The sequence below is a fragment of the Schistocerca gregaria genome, chromosome 5, assembly GCF_023897955.1.
Source record: "Schistocerca gregaria isolate iqSchGreg1 chromosome 5, iqSchGreg1.2, whole genome shotgun sequence".
Classification (NCBI taxonomy): Eukaryota; Metazoa; Arthropoda; class Insecta; order Orthoptera; family Acrididae; genus Schistocerca; species Schistocerca gregaria.
In genome coordinates this window covers 182,953,169-182,973,215 of record NC_064924.1, presented here as the reverse complement: position 1 = coordinate 182,973,215, position 20,047 = coordinate 182,953,169, and the positions used below count along the sequence as shown (strand labels likewise).

Genomic DNA, 20,047 nt, shown 5'->3' with positions numbered 1-20,047 from the left:
AATTCATTGTCCCAGGAAGGGGAAACTTTATTGACACATTCCTGGGGTCAGATACATCACATGATCACACTGACAGAACCACAGGCACATAGACACAGGCAACAGAGCATGCACAATATCGGCACTAGTACAGTGTATATCCACCTTTCGCAGCAATGCAGGCTGCTATTCTCCCATGGAGACGATCATAGAGATGCTGGATGTAGTCCTGTGGAACGGCTTGCCATGCCATTTCCACCTGGCGCCTCAGTTGGACCAGCGTTCGTGCTGGACGTGCAGACCGCGTGAGACGACACTTCATCCAGTCCCAAACATGCTCAATTGGGGACAGATACGGAGATCTTGCTGGCCAGGGTAGTTGACTTACACCTTCTAGAGCACGTTGGGTGGCACGGGATACATGCGGACGTGCATTGTCCTGTTGGAACAGCAAGTTCCCTTGCCGGTCTAGGAATGGTAGAACGATGGGTTCGATGACGGTTTGGATGTACCGTGCACTATTCAGTGTCCCCTCGACGATCACCAGAGGTGTACGGCCAGTGTAGGAGATCGCTCCCCACACCATGATGCCTGGTATTGGCCCTGTGTGCATCGGTCGTAGGCAGTCCTGATTGTGGCGCTCACCTGCACGGCGCCAAACACGCATACGACCATCATTGGCACCAAGGCAGAAGCGACTCTCATCGCTGAAGACGACACGTCTCCATTCGTCCCTCCATTCACGCCTGTCGCGACACCACTAGAGGCGGGCTGCACAATGTTGGGGCGTGAGCGGAAGACGGCCTAACCGTGTGCGGGACCGTAGCCCAGCTTCATGGAGACGGTTTCGAATGGTCCTCGCCGATACCCCAGGAGCAACAGTGTCCCTAATTTGCTGGGAAGTGGCGGTGCGGTCCCCTACGGCACTGCGTAGGATCCTACGGTCTTGGCGTGCATCCGTGCGTCGCTGCGGTCCGGTCCCAGGTCGACGGGCACGTGCACCTTCCGCCGACCACTGGCGACAACATCGATGTACTGTGGAGACCTCACGCCCCACGTGTTGAGCAATTCGGCGGTACGTCCACCCGGCCTCCCGCATGCCCACTATATGCCCTCGCTCAAAGTCCGTCAACTGCACATACGGTTCACGTCCACGCTGTCGCGGCATGCTACCAGTGTTAAAGACTGCAATGGAGCTCTGTATGCCACGGCAAACTGGCTGACACTGACGGCGGCGGTGCACAAATGCTGCGCAGCTAGCGCCATTCGACGGCCAACACCGCGGTTCCTGGTGTGTCCGCTGTGCCGTGCGTGTGATCATTGCTTGTACAGCCCTCTCGCAGTGTCCGGAGCAAGTATGGTGGGTCTGACACACCGGTGTCAATGTGTTCTTTTTTCCATTTCCAGGAGTGTATTTCGTTCAAAGAAGGACTAACAAGCTATCAAGTAGGTGGTCTATGATTTGGCCCATCAGCGTATAATCCCTACTGAATAAGGAGATTTATACACTGAAGCACCAAAGAAAGAGGTATTGGCATGCGTACACATATACAAAGATAGTTAACTTGCAGAATACGGAGTTGCCATCGGCATCGCCTAGATAGAGACAACAATCGTCTGGAGCAGTTGTTAGATCGCTTACTGCTGCTACAATGGCAGGTTATTAAGATTTAAGTGAGTTTGAACGTGGTGTTATAGTCGGTGAACAAGAGATGGGATCCATAATCTCCGAGACAGCGATGAAGTGGGGATTTTCCCGTATGACCATTTCACGAGTGTACCATGAGTATCAGGAATCCGGTAAAACATCAAGTCGTCGACATCGCTGCGACCGGAGAAAGATACTGAATGAACGGGGCCAACGATTACTGAATAGAATCGTTCAACGTGACAGAAGTGCAACCCTTCCGCAAATTGCTGCGGACTTCAATGCTCGGCCATCAACAAGTGTCATCATGCGAACCATTCAACGAAACATTAGCGATATGGCCTTTCGGAGCCCAATCCCACTCGTGTACCCTTGATGACTGCACGACACAAAGCTTTACACCTCACCTGAGTCCGCCAATGCCGCCATTGTACCATTGATGACTGGAAACTTGTTGCCTCTTTTCAAATACTATCGAGTGGATGGACGTGTACGGGTGTGGAGGCAACCTCATGAATTCCTGAACCTTTTGCCACTCTGGTTTACCAGTTTGCTTTCTCGTTCGCATCCGCTACTCCCTGTTTTGCGCTCATAGGTAGCAGACCACGCCTGGTACACGTCCACCGTGGTGCTTGGGGCCCACAGCTCCAAGTGTCCTGGTATTATCTATACATCTTCCTACCCAGGCTATCGTGCGTAGTACTTCCTGGTATCACTTTCGCATTGACACAGGTTTCATAGCACCTAGCTCGCCTGGTGGTTTTAAAATGTTTTTTTAAAACATTTTTTATGAAATTTTTTGTTTTTTTTATGTGTGTTGCTGCGTGTGAAAATTGTTTCCCGTCTCTTGCTATTTACAGTACGACACCTGAAGATGGGTTTATTAGAGCCCGAAACCGCTAGTGTGATACTAAAAGAACTATAAAACTGAAGCGGTATTTTCAACCTCTGGCCTTACGTATTCACTGCAGTCATCACAAAAATGCGAAATGTCTTATTAATGACAAAAACAAACATATTATTTACACCAGACACGTCGGATGAAAGCAAAATTAACGAATTCAGGCACTTTAAGTAATTACAATTTTTATTTACACAGAATTACAATGATATAAGAAACGGTCCCGGCCACTGTTCTGAATATTTCGCTGTGTACAAGGCATACTTGATCAATTTCGTAAAACGTAGCGATGCAAATTATAATGAACAAATGATTGAAGCTTAAGAATACTGTTCTGCTGATAAAAATGAAATAACTAGCAGTTTCGGAAATTATGCTATCTTACAATTTCCTGAAAAATGCTTGCCACAGCAAAAATAATTCTGTATCGAGAGGTTGATTCACACTGGTAGTCCCGGGTGGCATCCACATTATACCAACAGTCTTTTAGTCGTTTTCCACTAATACTTGGTGTCGTTATGTCAAACAAAACAAAAATCTGCAGATGGTAAGAAGGCCTTCCGAATTAAATGTTGAAAGTTATTCTTACCCATTTTTCCAGATTTTTTTATACCTCGATTACTAGATTTTTGCAACTAAACATTTCTTTTTATTTTTGGTCCTAATTTGCCTTGAGCTTCCTGCAGACAGATGTAAAGTTGCAGAAACAGTAATTCACTCATAACTGGTACTGTATATGGATGTGCCATAGCATTCATCGATTCCACAAACGACCGCTGTTTTTCTTCCCGAAATGATAAAGTGCGGTGTGCATGCAATTCTTTCACGAAAACTGATCAGCGTTACTAATGCAGTTGTGTGGATTATAGCAAGCGTTGTCTTTACGTGAGCTATGAATTTCTCCGTAGTATGTCTAATTAATGGCAGTTGCTCTATACGTTTACTTCAAGTAGACTTTGTAATTTTACGACTTCCTATTCAGTAAGATTTCTAGAATCTACTTACCCAGGTAGAAATAGTCTGGAAATTAACAGTCTTCATCTCAGCTGCAATTCGAAGGTCTTAGTTCGTAGGTATCCATCGGAATAGTGCACTTTTTTTCACGAGCAGTTCAAAATCTTTTGAACAATTTTTCTTTCACACTTTTGCGTGATTCACTGCGGCGAGTTTAATTTTTCGTGTACCTCCTTAGTCCATTTATACAGCCCACGTTCCGATATTACGAAATGGAAGAGTCTCTGCACATTTCTTAACTTCATGCGTTTTCTACCTCCTTCGTTTGATTAAAAGTTCGCAATCTTTTCTTTATCACTGGAAGCTATTGTGGTACATGTATTCTATGGGCTAGGAGGGTATTCTTGTCCCGGACTCGTCTTCGCAGAATTGTCGTCGTCCGAATCACTGTTCACGGAATCGTCAGAGTTATTTTCTATTTCTTTTAAAGGTTCCACAGCTTCAAACGAAACGTCAATGTCATTCGAATGAATGTCAAAGAAATTAACTAGCAAATAGTACGTATCTAGGTCTTCAGCACAAATAATTGATTCCAACTGGAAACCATTTTCTTAATATTCCATCTTTGCAAGACGGAGAACTGGATTCCGCATTACTATTAAACCCTAGAATATGAAGACAGATGCTGTCAGCAGGCTTATATTACGAAAACACAATGGATATTAACTCAGTTTTAGCTTTCTTGTTAACACTTCCCAGTAACGTACTGCAAAAAGGAAATGATAATTTTGACGGATTTTCAGAGATTAGTAACTGTTTACAATAGTGTTGAAGAAACTGTCGGTGCAAGTTTGCTTCACGAGCTACGATCTGGATTTGTCGTTGTTTCCAGTTTACAAAGCACCGCGACCAACGGTGTGCGACTCTCTCGTAGCGCATGCGTAGATGCTGCAGCTGCAGTAGGGGTGTCCGTTTTTCCCGCCGCCTGTTGGGCTACGAATTTGGCAATTTCCACATTAAAAAATACTTGCAGCCATATCGAAAAAGTTGTCTGTCCGTAGACACTTTGCACTACCTCTGTGAAGCTCCACTGCATCGTTAGTAAAGAAATAATCAATGCCTTTATTTAAAAGTTTCTCTCTGCGTAAAACGTTGTTTAAAAATATCTAAAAGAGTACCTTTTTTAAAAATTTATGTAGGCTATATTTTCTATGGTAGGTTGGATGTTACTGCAAAACCTGGCGAAACATTAAACCATGAGACACTGTTCTGAACAGCGACTGCACTAGGAAGAAGATATTTCACACAACGCTCTCAAACATAACATTTTGTAAAATATACAAATTAAAGACACTGTGCTTGCAGTATCCTTTCTTAACAACTTTACGTTGAAAGTCGGGAAAAGAACTCTCAACCAGTTTTTCAGAATGTTTACTTTAAATAACTCTGCGTTACACCGAGAGAGTCTACCCCTTAAATCTCTATTCTTTTGCCAAAGTTCTTTTGTTTCTTTAGCCATCATTTCCAAATGTTAGCACAAACGCCCTGCAGATCGGACAGTCACCCATCCAGGTACAATCCAAGCCAAACCAAAAAGCGCTTAAGTTCGGTGATCTGGAGAGAACCAGTGTTACCATTGCGGCAAGTCCGTTAGCTCCCTCACTAAAAGCCCCCATGAAAAGAAACTACCTTTTAAAAATGTGAAGCAATCAGAAGTTGAAGAGGAGACGAAATTAAACATTGCGGGTCGAGAGTGATGAAAAAATGGAATAATATTTACAGAGAACTTCAAATTATGAGTTCAGTTTTTAATGGGAAGTTACATCCCCCGTTTGCTTATATGCATGCAGTAATATCGTTGGGAAGGGTGTCATAAAGCCACTGTAAGCTCTCCGAAAACTGTTGTAGCTGCTCCTAGATATCCTGGATATTGGCCCTCCGATGTAATATTCCTGGGACAAAGCTGCATGGTGATTCTATCTGGGAACAGGACGAAGAACATGTTCATATCCAATGAAGCGCAAAAAAAAAAAAAAATTAAAAAAATGATATAGGCATGTGTATTCATATGCAGAAATATGTAAACAGGCAGGTCGGCAACGCCTGTATAAGTGTCTGGGACAGTTGTTGGATTGGTTATTGTTGCTACAATGATAGGTTATCAAGATTTAAGTGAGTTTGAATGTGGTGTTAACAGTTGGCTCACGAGCGATATGACATAGCATCTCCGAGGTATCGGAAGGGGATTTTTCCGTACGAGCATTTCACGAGTGTGTCGTGTTTGTCAGGAATCCGGTTAAACACAAAATCTCCGACATCGCTGAGGCCAAAAAAGGTCCTGCAAGAAAGGAACGAACGACGACTGAAGAGAATCGTACAACCTGACAGAAGTGCAACCCTTCCGCAAATTACTGCAGATTTCAATGATGGACCATCAACAAAAGTCAGCGTGCGAACCATTCAACGATGTGGGCTTTCGGAGCCGAAGGCCCACTCGTCTCCATTGATGACTGCACGACCAAAGCTCTACGCCTCGCCTGGGGCCGTCAACATCGACATTGGATTGTTGATGACTGGAAACATGTAGCCTGGTATCACGTTATAGATTGTATCGAGTGGATGAATGTGTACGGATATGGACACAACCTCATGAATCCATGGACCCTGCACGTCGGCAGGGGACTGTTCAATCTGGTGGGGGCTCTGTGATGGTGTGGGGCATGTGCGGTTGGAGTGATATTTGACCCCTGATACGTCTAGAGACCACTGAAAGGTGGCACGTACGTAAGCATTTGCATCCATTCATGACCATTGTACCATTCCAACGGACTTGGGAAATTCCAGCAGGACAATGCGACACCTCACACGTTCATAATTGCTACAGAGTGGCTCCAGGAACACTCTTCTGTGTTTGAACACTTTCGCTGGCCACAAAACTCCCCAGACACGAACATTATTGAGCATATCTGGGATGCCTTGCAACATGCCGATGAGAAGAGGTCTCCAGCCTCTCGTACTCTTACGGATTTATGGACAGCTCTGCAGCATTTATGGAGTCGATTCCCTCCAGCACTACATCATCAATTAGTCGAGTCCATGGCACATCGTGGTGAGGCACTTCTGCGTGCTCACTGGGGCTCTACACTATATTAGGCCGTAGTACTAGTTTCTTTGGCTCTTCAGTGTACCGTTGACAGTTAGCAATGATGTTTATGGACAGCTGACACCTTGTAAAAGATGTGTTGTATAGCATACTCAACTACTCTCATGAACCGTTAAGTAAAGCTCTGAATTTTTAAGCTATGCTGTAATATGTGAACCTATATGTCACAAATAAGGAATATGAAACGCTACCTGGCAGAGAAGAATAACGGACTAGTCACAGATAAACACACTTAATATGATTTTTGCATAGCTGAAGTTCAAGCACTACGCACTACGTTATTTTTCTCTCAGGAACTGTCCAAAAATTCTGGAGTGTCTGCATTTGCCTTATAGTCCCAAGCATTGCAAATGAGAATGTTCTCTCTTGTCAGCACTCAATGAATTTATGCTTGAAAGAATGATTAAAATAAATTGTTTCTTGAACTGCTGAGGTCAGAACACAACTTCGAAACAAACTCTCCTCTTGTTATTCCACTTAGAAAACCCCTTGATATTACATATTCCACCATATACAGAGATGGAAAAATACCGCAGCATTAAAAAGGAGTTGTGCGACTTACATGAAAGTGGGTAGGCGTTTTTCTACATCTGAAAGATAATGTCTATTCACATTTTGAGCCAGAAACGTAATAGAGACGCTAATAGCGTCATTATGAGGTTGCAAATCAGGTTTGCTGTAAATAGTGCTCTAACGGTCGTAAGCGTTAGTTATCGTTGGGAATGGACGTGATCAGTTGATTTTAGTCAAGAATGCCTTTAAGGCGACAAAGACGCCAATATCAGCACAACAGTGAGTTTCAACGAGATCGAGTGATAGAACCACGAGCAGTTGGATGTTCCTTCTGCAATATTGCAGACTTGGCAGGAAGATAGCCACTGTACATGACTGCTAGCAGCGATGGTCAAGAGATTGTAGGTCGCCAGCATAATGATGTCAGACAACCTAAACAACTAGAACCATCGTGTTCGGCATATGGCTTTGGCGTCTGCAGCAGCAGCAATTTGAGCAGCAGTGGGCACCACAGTGACACAATGAACCATTAAAAATACCTTACCTCAAGGAGACCTCCGAACCAGATTCCCTGTAACTTGCATTCGGATGACTCCCAGCCACCGCCATTTACGACTTCAGTGGTGCCAAGGGGTAGCTTTTTGGAGGGCAGGGCGTCTGTTGTGTTTTCTGATGAAAGCTGGTTCTGTTTCGGTGCCAGAGACGGGCGTGTGTTAGCTAGGATGAGGCCAGTGAGGGCCTGAGACCAGATTGTCCGCATACTAGGCGCATTGGACTTACACCTAGAGTTATAGCTTGGGATGCGATTTCGTATGACAGCAGGAACACTCCCGGCATCGTCCCACGCACCCTGATTACAAATGTGTACATCAGTCTGGTGATTCAATGTATTGAATTGGCCGGCTGGGGTGGCCGAGCGGTCTGGAACCGCGTGACTGCTACGATCGCAGGTTCGAACCCTGCCTCGGGCATGGATGTGAGTGATGTCCTTAGGTTAGTTAGGTTTAAGTAGTTTTATGTTCTAGGGGACTGATGACCTCCGAAGGTAAGTCTCACTTCTAGGGTGGGTTTTTCAACAAGATAACGGCTGTCCACATACAGCTGTTGTAACTCAACATGCTCTGCAGAGTATTGACATAGTTAGCTCGACCACCAGATCTGCCTCGAATCGAGGATATGTGGGCCATCAGCGGACGACAACTCCAGCGTCATCCATAACCAGCCTTAAACGACCCTGTATTGACTGACCAAGTTCAACAGTACTGGATCTCCATACTACAAACTGATGTTCGGCAGCTGTACAACATAATCCATGCACGTTTGTCCGCTTGCATTCAAATTCTCGCGGTTACCCCGCTTATTTATGTACCGGCATTTCATATTTGCAATGGCTTATCTCTCTCTTACATTAACCTGTGCTCTTACAATGTTAATAACTGAAATATGTTACCTAGACGAAGGTATTTCCGAAATGTCATTACTCTACATTAATTATCTTTGGTTTTGCAATCTTTTTTTCGTCAGTGTAACGCACTAAAACCCAGATAATTACACAACACACTCATGAGTCAGCGATCTTCCAAAATAGCAGCAGATGACTTAAATTTTCCTATCTGAAACATTTCTTCATGCAAAGACAATTGCTAATGGTTTGCAATTATAGAAAGTAATTGATTTACTTACCTGTTTATGTCACCAGAGAAAATGTATCTGTTAAAGAGATTTGCAAAAAGTATCCGCGGCATGTTACCAAGTAGCTGCTATGAGTAAAGGTAATAAATGAAATGACTCGGTTTGAACGAAAAAAATCAGATAACAATATTGTAAATGTGTATTTATTTTGTTCTCAAAAGATTACAGTAGATTTACAAAGCCCACACGAGTCCTCAAAATAGCAGATACAAATAGGATTCTCACGCAAAGTAATCGGAATCTTATGTTCTCGATCTACGACTCTTAACAAAACTTTTTTAATGCAGGACAAGATGATATCTTTGAAACCACAGCACGACAGAATTAAAATACAATATTCGGTCCTAGAAACAGCTTTCATTAAATGAAAAATTAACACTTTTATGACCTTCCACTACACCTATGGAAGGATATCCTCACAAGTGAGAATACGGTGTGATCGCAAATTGACTGTAACAACGCACTTCTGAAATAACCTATACAATCGTCTAACAGGCACCATCGCAAGTAGTTCCAAAGATCTCACCCATTTTCATTATCATTGTAGATATCCGAACCGGCTCGTACTGGCACCAGTCAAAGCCAAAACTCCTCCCAAATGAAACAGATACGAATTTAAAGGCATCAGCTCAAGATTAGAACAGCACAGACTAGAACTGTGTCGCAAATACCCATTCGAACAATGTCATGTCGTTGTTCCAGAAACGGGTGGACGTTTCCCATTGACTGATGGTCGAAGTCGACCAGACAGATTGCTCAGAGGTCCGCCCCCGGTAGCTGAGTGGTCAGCGCGACAGGCTGTCAATCCTAAGGGCCCGGGTTCGATTCCCGGATGGGTCGGAGATTTTCTCCACTCAGGGACTGGGTGTTGTGTTGTCCTAATCATCATCATTTCATCACCATCGACGCGCAAGTCGCCGAAGTGACGTCAAATCGAAAGACTTGCACCAGGCGAACGGTCTACCCGACGGGAGGCCGTCGTCACACGACATCATCATCATCATCATTGCTCAGAGAGCTTATTTAGACTAATCGAAGCTGACTAGAGCATAAACTTTTAAAGCGTTGTAAAGACAATTCGCAATTGAAGAAAAGCAAGAATATTATGAGCAAACAATGAAATTGGAAATGAACAGCAAATTTGAACCTCACATCCAACGTGTCACACAGTTTATAGGAAACTGCCATGGAGCATTCTGCATGGTTGGTGCTGAAAGTCAGTTGCTGGGCGGGCTGTACTCTTCTACAGTGTGTAAGATGCTTAAAACAACAGACCTTTCAACATACAGTCCGAATAGCGTCATTAACATTGCTAAACAGCTGCTGCAGGGATGTGTAGGGTGATTCAGTTAAGTTGTTGACTTCAAATATTTCCGGAATCGTTTCAGATGTGAGAATTCTGTTTTCAGCCAGATGATCTGTGAGAATGTCTTCGCTGTACGAATTATAGCTCTTTTCAAAGCTACATTAATTACAGAGATAGCGGCATGGAGTTCACTTTTTCAAACCACATGTAACTACAGTAATCTCTACCGCCAATGTCGTAGTTCTTAAAACGAGAGGAATTCAACGGCATTTCACTCATCAAATCAGAATAGCAGCTTGAAAAAAATTACGGTACTTAGAATTTATGTTTATGAACATGAACCTGAACATGATGTTCACGTTTCTTCAGCATTCGACACAAGAAAGTAATATGATTTTTCTTGTCTTGTGGAAGATATTTCTTTTTTCCAACTAATCAGCACTCGACACATGCGAATGACACAAACAGAATGAAAGCGTCATGACATATTTTCTTATTTGTAAATGAAATCGCGTACTTCGGCACAAGACAACAGTCTGTTTCGCATTCGAAACAGATAAATCCTAAGTTACAAATACTATAGTTTCTTGGAAACTACTAATCAGATTTTGAAGAGTGAAACGCAGTTAAATCGGTGTCTTTTGGAGCTACGGTATTAGCAACAGAAGTTACTCTAGTTACATTTAAAAACACGAAGTTCATACCAGAGGCTTTAGAATTAAAATAACTATAAAAAGAGGTTATTCTTCATTTAATGAGGAATATTTTAGAATTAATTTGAATGAGAACAGGCAAAAATGATATCTTAAATGTTTTAGTAAATACTCGTATCTGAGTTGAACAGTTTAGCAGCGTCTTTCTGCACTCTTCATTTGCAAGACTGTTTCGATAGCTAAATAATCTTCAGTTGAGCTGTACATGAACAGACACACGTAAATTTACATTCTTTGAAAAGTTTTAAAAATTATTTAGAAATGGCAGAAATGCATACAAAAGTTATCATAAGGTACGTGTACCAAACAAGGCCCACTTAACGTTTAGGAATTTAGTATTCAAGTATGTGTAAGTGATAAGATTCCGAGATCGTACATGCAACATCCAACAACTATATTCAGTTCAAAAATAAATGAACATTGTAAGTTTATTTAATTAATATCATCACTTTAAAGACAGTGTTTAACTCTTGAAAGTGGGCCTTGTTAAAAGACCTTGTTCCTAATATGGGCCGTAGCCACATCTTGTCCACATTAACATTCTGGGGCATGTAAATGGAAAGAAAACTGAATACACAGAAAGATTTGCAATGTAATTTTATTTTAGAAATAGGTCGAATGAGGAGATACATAGACTTTTATAATTACTGCTTCATACAGAACGGTTGGTACTAACTGTTTATTAACTCTTCAGATTAAATTTAACAATCAGCAATCAAAATTGTTCTGACAGCAGTAAGTTTCCTAACCGTAATATTAACAATAATTGTAATCATTAAATTTTCAATGAACACATGAATAATGATCCGTGAAAGTGGTTTGGCCCCTTTAAATCATTTATTGCAGCTGGGGCACAGGAAATCTTGCACTTTGTGTTTGCGTGTCAACCCTAAACAATCTGTACTAGAGCTGTAAAACTACGATATATTTTAAAGGAGCGTACTTAAATTATAGCTACTGAAAACTATTGATCTAAATGCAGAATGCCCTGTCACAAAGATTACCAAGAAGAAATTCAAAATGTTTTCTTTTGACATATCTTGCTACGACCAACTAATAGCTCAGTAAAAATGTATTAAATAACTTAGATTTAATTTAGAGATAGTAAATATGTGTTACATGAGGTTTCTCAGGATACGCTAAAATTAAATATGCATTGTCGTTACGCACAGCTCTATTCAACAGGGTGCCTAATAGGACCACCTTGGCCTCATTTGGAGCGCCGCTGTTGGGCCTTATTGGGAAAAATCAGTTCAATACGCTTCTGCGTTTATTGTTTGAAAATAAACTTATTAGGAAGAAAATGCCACTATCTTAATACAGCACAATTTTCTGAACATAAATACATATTTACTAGTAAAAACGCTTCATAACCGAAACAATTGCATTATATGAAACGTACCGTGAAAAAAAGAAGAAGCCCTCCTTCGTTGAACGCCGTAGCACAACTGATAGTAAAGTGGCTGGCATGAGAGCAGCTATCCCTACCGAAGACATTTAAGGCTGTTTTCAAACATCCTATGCTAGAAAATGAGAGTGGGCCTTATTAGGAATTTGGCCTTACTTGGTACATGTACATTATTTCACTTAAGAGTAATTACATTATTTTATAGTAGATATATGGAAAACGCTTTTACGACGAGTAAATGTAGCTTGGCGGAATCTGCCCTAAGGTGTACAAAAGGAGACAGCCTGGCGCTAGAGAGAGCAGTAGAGAGGAAAAGCTGTAAAAACAATGACGTATTATGAGAGAATGATATTTGCGGATAATGGATGTAGCAACAGTTTCCAGAATCGCGACATATTCGAAACGACGGAGAGCGCCATAATAACAGCAAAAAGAAAACATAAGAGATGCCAAAATATATTCTCCAAAGATATATGCATGAAGAAGTAGCACAAAAGGTCACAAAATGCGTATGCGGCTGTACTCAACTAATCTTTGAGATAAGAAATGAAAGCATTTGTTTTTATTTTGCCATGTTAAGTGCTTGATACTTCGTTACTCTGAAAAGTTCTGAAATTCTGCCCACTTGTAAGGCAGCGGTTGCAAAGGCACCAAATCTTTTGCGCTCGACCAAGTGGGTCCTTTCCTGACCTACGAGAGTTTCTTTGAGTTTCACCTGAGTAAACTAAGTTGATGCAGTTGGCACTGTTCTATTTTCCTTTCACATATTTTATTGTAGTGTTCTATTGAAGTAGAGAGGATATAAAATGTAGACTGGCAACGGCAAGGAAAGCGTTTCTGAAGGAGAAAAATTTGTTAACATCGAGTATAGATTTAAATGTCAGGAAGTCATTTCTTAAAGTATTTGTATGGAGTGTAGCCATGTATGGAAGTGAAACGTGGACGATAAATAGTTTATTAGACAAGAAGAGAATAGAAGCTTTCGAAATGTGGTGTTACAGAAGAATGCTGAAGATTAGATGGGTAGATCACATAACTAATGAGGAGGTATTGAATAAAATTGGGGAGAAGAGGCACAACTTGACTAGAAGAAGGGATCGTTTGGTAGGACATGTTCTGAGACATCGAGGGATCACCAATTTAGTATTGCAGGGCAGCGTGGAGGGTAAAAATAGTAGAGGGAGACCAAGAGGTGAATACACTAAGCAGATCCAGAAGGATGTAGGCTTCAGTAGGTACTGGGAGATGAAGAAGCTTGCACAGGATAGACTATCATGGAGAGCTGCATCAAACCAGTCTCAGGACTGAAGCCCACAACAACAACATATTTTATTGTTCTAATATTTTCTCTTGATCACTTCTTCAGTTCAACAACAAATACAGTAAACCACAAGCGTACATTCCTCTCTTATTATCACAGTAGTACCTTTTTGATTCGTAGGTCGTCTGTCACGCCACAGTAAACTAAATTTGATGAATTAACTTTCGATAATATGTTCATGAAGATAGAGAGCCTTGGAGTTCAAAGTCAAACAAAGTATGTCCAGTAAAAACTCACCTGCCTCTATTTCTCACTAGTTATCATTCATGGCATAGTGGTTAGATTTACTAGAAAGGTTTAACAGCAACCCTGTCTATAACGAAAACAAGTAATCTGTCTGATATATGGAGCCACCAGTAGTTTAAAACTGAAAGATTCGCTTTATTATTTGAGCCCAAAGTACTGACCTCTTTCAATGCACCACTAATATTTTTGTTGCAGTGAGATTACAACTGGGAGCCGAAGGAGTGCCTGTGACGTTCTGGCGGAACGCCACAGCGGACGGTGCCGTCTTCAACATCACTGGCCGACAGGTCGAGGACTGCGACCCATTCGAACGTAAGTGGCACTCGAGTTGCCTTTCATGGGAAAGGAATTTTCTCTCTCATTCACAGAAAGTACCTACATTCTTTTGCTAGTGCCTGTGTCCCACATGCTGCGCAGGACCAGCATAGTTATATCGGATTTGGCATGGTTAATTTTAAGAAATGGACAGATGCCCTTCGTGCTACCACCCAATACCCCCCAGGACGAAATGAGTGCACCCCGGCTGTGCGCGTCTAGAGTTAACCATGAAATAGTGCGAACGTGTTTCAAATGTCTGCGAGGTGTGTAACTGAGGCGGGATGTGAGGACCAGCCCAGTATTTACCTAGTGGGATATGGAAAACCGCCTAAAAACCACACCCAGTCTGGCCGGCACACCGGCCCTCGTGTTAATCCACTGGGTGGATTCGATCTGGGGCCAGTGCACCTACCTGAGTTCAGGAAGCAGCGCATTAGCGCTCTTGGCTAACCTGGTGGGTCAAGAAAGTACCGACACTGCCTGACAATGAAACCCCTCTCCAGTAGTTTAATTAATAAAATAAGTGAAGCACCCAGAGGTGGAGAGGATTGATGATGTTATTTTAGCGATTACAAACACAGGTCAAATTTACAAAGAAATGGGCAGTAGGAGCCCACTCATCAGTATGACGTAACACTCCCTCTGACTGGATGCATGCACTAATACAGCTCGGAGTCGGGTCATAAAGTCGTTATATACTATCCTGAAGCAAGCTGACATGTAACTATTGCACTGGTCCTTTGTATCATTTATATTGGTACTGGGATGTAGTTGAAATATGAGCTTGTCCCAAATATGTTCTATTGGGGACAAATCTAGGGCTCTTATTGGCCATTGGAGTATCTCAACATCACGCACACAGTCCATAGAGAGACGCCCCATGTATAGACGAGCATTGCCTTGTTCAAAAATGGCACAGGAATGCTGTGGCAAGGTATGAGGATACAGGAAGTATTCTTGTACCATCAGAGTTCCCTCAATCACAGGCCGCTGTTACCTGAAGTCATACTCGATTGCTTTCCACACCACGACTCTAGGAGTAACACCTCTGTGACTCTCCAAATTATTGGAATAATTTGACCTCTCCCCACGTCGCCGACCTTCTCACCGACACTGGTCATCTAGGCCAGGGCAGAATCGCGATTCATAGCTGAACACAGTGCGACGCGATCAGTTAGCCATCCATGCTTCCAGTTCACGCCACCGCTCCAGACCCAGCCGTTAGTGTTAACTGCAGCCTATGCAAGGAACGATAATTCTCTTGGCGGCTGCTGCTGGTTTCCAACCAATGGTGCGGAATGACAAAGAACGCTGGCCTGATAGCAGGCGCAGATGCGAAGAGATTACGATGTGCTTTGTTCACAGTATAGCGGACCTCACTTATGGTGATCAGACGTGGTCGACCAGACCCTTGGCGACGAGTATGCCTTCCCTCATAATCCAATGCTGTCCCACTTTCGACCACCGTCACATTCGAATGCGCCACTAATCTTGACATTGTACGATTCGACCAGCTGATCAAATGGAGACTCACAATGGCCCCCACTTGCGAACTCTGCCATGAATCAGTAAGGCCATCTCACTCAAGTAATGGTATCTCCGCGTCCGTCACAGTGGTAAATCAACATTCGTCGCAGTTCAGACCCTTTATATACCCTAGCACGCCTGGTAACAACACTGAACGCTAATAATCTCTGGTGGCCTTTCTACCTCTCAGAGAGAATTGTAGCTCTCACTATTCACATACCCGCCGAAGGTGTATACGTTACGAAGCTACAGTGACATATGGAAGTGTCTTCTGGTTGCTTCACTTTGTCAGACATTGTACATGTGATCGCTGGCGACGCTTATGCAGTCGCCACAGACCGACTTAGAACGTTGCTGGGCTATCTGTTATATGCTGGCGCCCTGGTGCTATATAAACGAAAAGGAATTATTCGAATGGGATGGAAATCGGTAGATTTGATGTACATATACAGACTAACGATTACAGTTTCAGAAAGACTGGATGATTTATTCAAGAGAAGGAACGTCAAAAATTGATCAAATCAATAACATGTTGACCCACCTTCGGGGCTTATGCAAGCAGTTACTCAACTTGATATTGACTGATGGAGTCGTGGATCCTCCTGTTTAATAAGTGGTTTAGATCGTCAAACTACCACTTAGGTTGATGGGCCCTGACCGTAATGCTACAGACGTTCTCAATTTGGGAGAAATCCGGTGAACTTAGTGGCCGAAGTTGGGTCTGGTAAGCACGAAGGCGAGCAGTAGAAGTCTCAATGTGTGCGGCCGGGCATTATCTTGCTGAAATATAAGCTCCAGGATGGCTTGCCATGATGGACAACAAGACGGGGCGCAGAATATCGTCGACGTACCGCTGTGGTCTGAGAATGCCTCAGATGACCACCAAATGGGTCCTACTATGAAAAAAATTGCACCTTAGACCATCACCCCTGGTTATCGAGCTGCATGGCGGGTGACGATCAGGTTGGTTTTCCAGTGATATCTGAGGCGTCTCCAGTTATATCTCTGCCATGGAGTCTCATTGCAGAATTGTCTTTAGTGATGAGTCCGTCTTCGAACTGAGCCCCGAGGACCAGCGGGGACGTGTTTGGAGAATCCCTGGAGATTGGTCGGATACAAACCTGACTGTCACCCGATACGGCCGTATAGCCGAATCTGTGGGGAGCCTTACCAGTCCACCTAATTTTCAACATTCTTCTGTATCACCACGTCTCCAAGTGCCTCGATACTCTTTTTTCTCGCAGTCCATGCTTCACTACCATACAGTGCTGTGCTCCAAACGTACATTCTTAGAAATTGCTTTCTCAAATTAAGCCTATGTTTGACAATAGAAGAATTCTGTTGGCCATATATGCCTTTTTGTCAGTGCTAGTTAACTTTCTATGTACTCCTTGCTCCGTCCATCGTGGTTATTTTGCTGCCTAGCTCGTGTCGTGTGACTAGCGCCTCCCGTCGGGTAGACCGTACGCCTGGTGCAAGCCTTTCGATTTGACGCCACTTCGGCGACTTGCGCGTCGATGGGGATGAAATAATGATGATTAGGACAACACAACACCCAGTCCGTTAGCGGAGAAAATCTCCGACACAGCCGGAAATCGAACCCGGGCCCTTAGGCTTGACATTCTATCGTGCTGACCACCCAGCTACCGTGGCGGACGGTGCCTAGGTAGCAGAATTTGTTATTTTCTATTTCGTGATCACCTGTTGTGATGATAAGTTTCTTGCTGCTCTCATGTCTATTACGTCTCATTACTTTCGTCTTTCTTCTGTTCACTCTCAGTGCTCAATAGACCATTCTAACCAACAATCCTGTAATTCTTCTTCATCCTCCCTGAGGACAGCAATGTCATCAGCGAACGTTATCCTTTCACCTTGAATTGTAAAACCACTTTTGATATTTTATTTCCGTCATTGCTTCTTCAGTGTATGGATTGAACAGTAGTTACAATAAAAGTTCTCAGTGATTAACGAGTGGTTTTCATTTTAATTAGGAGTTGGCCCAAATTGTTCTAATGGCTCTGAGCACTATGGGACTTAACATCTGTTGTCATCAGTTCCCTAGAACTTAGAACTAATTAAATCTAACTAACCTAAGGACATCACACACATCCATGCCCGAGGCAGGATTCGAACCTGCGACCGTAGCGGTCAAGCGGTTCCAGATTGAAGCGCCTAGAACCGCACGGCCACACCGACCGGCTGATTAGGAGTCACTTTGAGACAGATCATCTATGATATAGAGCGACATACTCCGTCAGTACAAAAAATACTAGACTGAATTTAAAAAAAAGGAAAGAGAAAAGGTAAGATGGGTGTTTTAATGCTCCAGGCGTTCTACACAATCTTCCTCCACTTGAGTACAACCCACGGAACGTTCATACAACAACTTGTAACTGAGAGAGAAGTGCTGCGGTCTTGGCGAACCATCAGGGATTCGTTCCGCACTTTGTAGTTTTGCTGGAGATTCGTACAGATAACACGGTCCCGTCATCGGTGATGATTTTTTCGTGAATAGAAATGTCCGCGTTTGGCACCTCTATCAGATCGCGAAAAGAGTATACGTGTAGTTCTTGTTGGGGAATCAATGTGTACCGCATAAACTTTGCAGAAACTTATCTCTTCTACAAAACACTCTGGAGGAATTGTTGGAAACTTGATGTAGAGAGTTCAGTTTGTCGCTTCGTTGAAATTTGTGACACAACAACGTTGGCACGCTTCCACTGCTCACTCACAACAGTCGGTTGCACATTTGTTGTTTAGAGTTACTTGTTCAAGCTGCCTCCCTAGTTAGTGTACTGACGTCGATTATGCACCAAGAGTAAAATCACTTTCAGAACTTATTGGACAGACGGCGTATGTCTATAATGCCAAAGATTCCATCAGCTGGATCTGTTCACGAAACCATTTTAGATGGTATTAATAATCTATTAACCTACTGACTGTGATACATTGGCAATCATTCAATGGCAATATAACTTGTGTCCATATGTTACAAAATTATGTTATCTAGAGTCAATAGAATTAATATTTTAGATTAGGTCAGTTCAGTTACTGTGGCCGTTGTATTGTTTTAATCATGTTTTCGAATTTTCACTGTATGTATGTGAACGCACAGTGAGCTTGGTGACTTGTTATATGTCTTAGAGCATCAGGGCGCCGTGTTGGCGAAGAAAAAGTGCTGCAACACTCACGCTCGACCACTTACTTGTTAGCACCTGAAGATAGCACAGTGGTCTGACACCAGCCAGTTGTCTTGATGTAACAAACAGAATTTTTGTTGACAATGGAACAGTTACGATGGAAACGAAGTTGTTAATCTGTAATACAGTGGGAACATCAACGTAGGCAACAAGTCCGCTAAAATTGGCGACGACGGCGACTTGTTTTAGGTACTCGGTTTCATTTTCTCTCCATTGAACGCAGAATTATCGAATGCATGGCATGTGCACCATGTGCACATGGCATGGCAGGTGACGTTCCTCAATATTCGAGTCTGTCAGACTTACTTTAAATCAAGGTAGGCTTACTACGAATGTCAAAACATCCGCAGAATTTTACTTTTAATGAATTACTGTATATATCGGTATCCTAAGAACGTTACGAACCGCTTTTATACTTGGATTTTTCTTGTGTTGATGTTGTTCTCCGTATTATTGTTAATCTTATACTTATTACATGCATTTTATTATTCTATAAGCCATGTACTTCTCTTTTATACTACAAGAAGCGCTTTGTATTATGATTGTTTTTGTTGTGAGTTGTGTACTACAAAACTTTTGCTTTGTTTTCCTTTCAGTGGATGTCCCCCTGCAGTGACAAAGCGGTGAGGCGTATAATCCGGCTTCGCTTTTGTAGTTGCATACGTTGTGAATGAAACACGTTACATCAGATCTATAACAACTATTGTAAATTATTTATAATTGGTAAGACTTGTTTGAACAGAAAACTGACTTCACCTACGTTGTGTATCGCATACTGGTAGTGATTCAAAGTGAAAGAAATGTTATTTGTGTAAACATTGTGAAAGCAAATACAAATAAATGTTATAACTTCTAGTATCGTTTACTCAATAAATATTATGCTTTTCATAAAAATTCTTCTTAGATTGTGAGACTGACATTTACACTGATCTACCAACTACGAAGTTATCAGACTATTGCACATTGCTTGTTACCAATGACAGTATATTTGCAAGGCAACAAATGAACCGCCCAAACTCATCACCACTGATTTAGCCCAAATTTATAGAATTCGAACGGTTTTACCAGAAATGAACGCGACAGAAGTGGGAGCTCCAGATGGCCAAGAGTGAAAAGAAAGTAGCATTTTTGTCGCAGTTTGGACGAGGTATGAGCCGC

The 20,047-nt window shown here is 42.6% G+C and overlaps 1 protein-coding gene across 1 annotated transcript in view; it reads left to right on the top strand.

Annotated features, from left to right (window-relative positions):
* Window positions 1-19,741, top strand: part of LOC126272510 (uncharacterized) — a 196,317-nt gene extending 176,576 nt beyond the window's left edge. The window contains exons 8-9 of the mRNA XM_049975408.1: window positions 14,040-14,156; window positions 19,486-19,741. Of these exons, the coding sequence (XP_049831365.1) occupies window positions 14,040-14,156; window positions 19,486-19,505 (137 nt within the window). The 3' untranslated portion in view covers window positions 19,506-19,741. The remainder of the gene's footprint in view (window positions 1-14,039; window positions 14,157-19,485) is intronic.
* The last annotated feature ends 306 nt before the right edge of the window (window positions 19,742-20,047 follow it).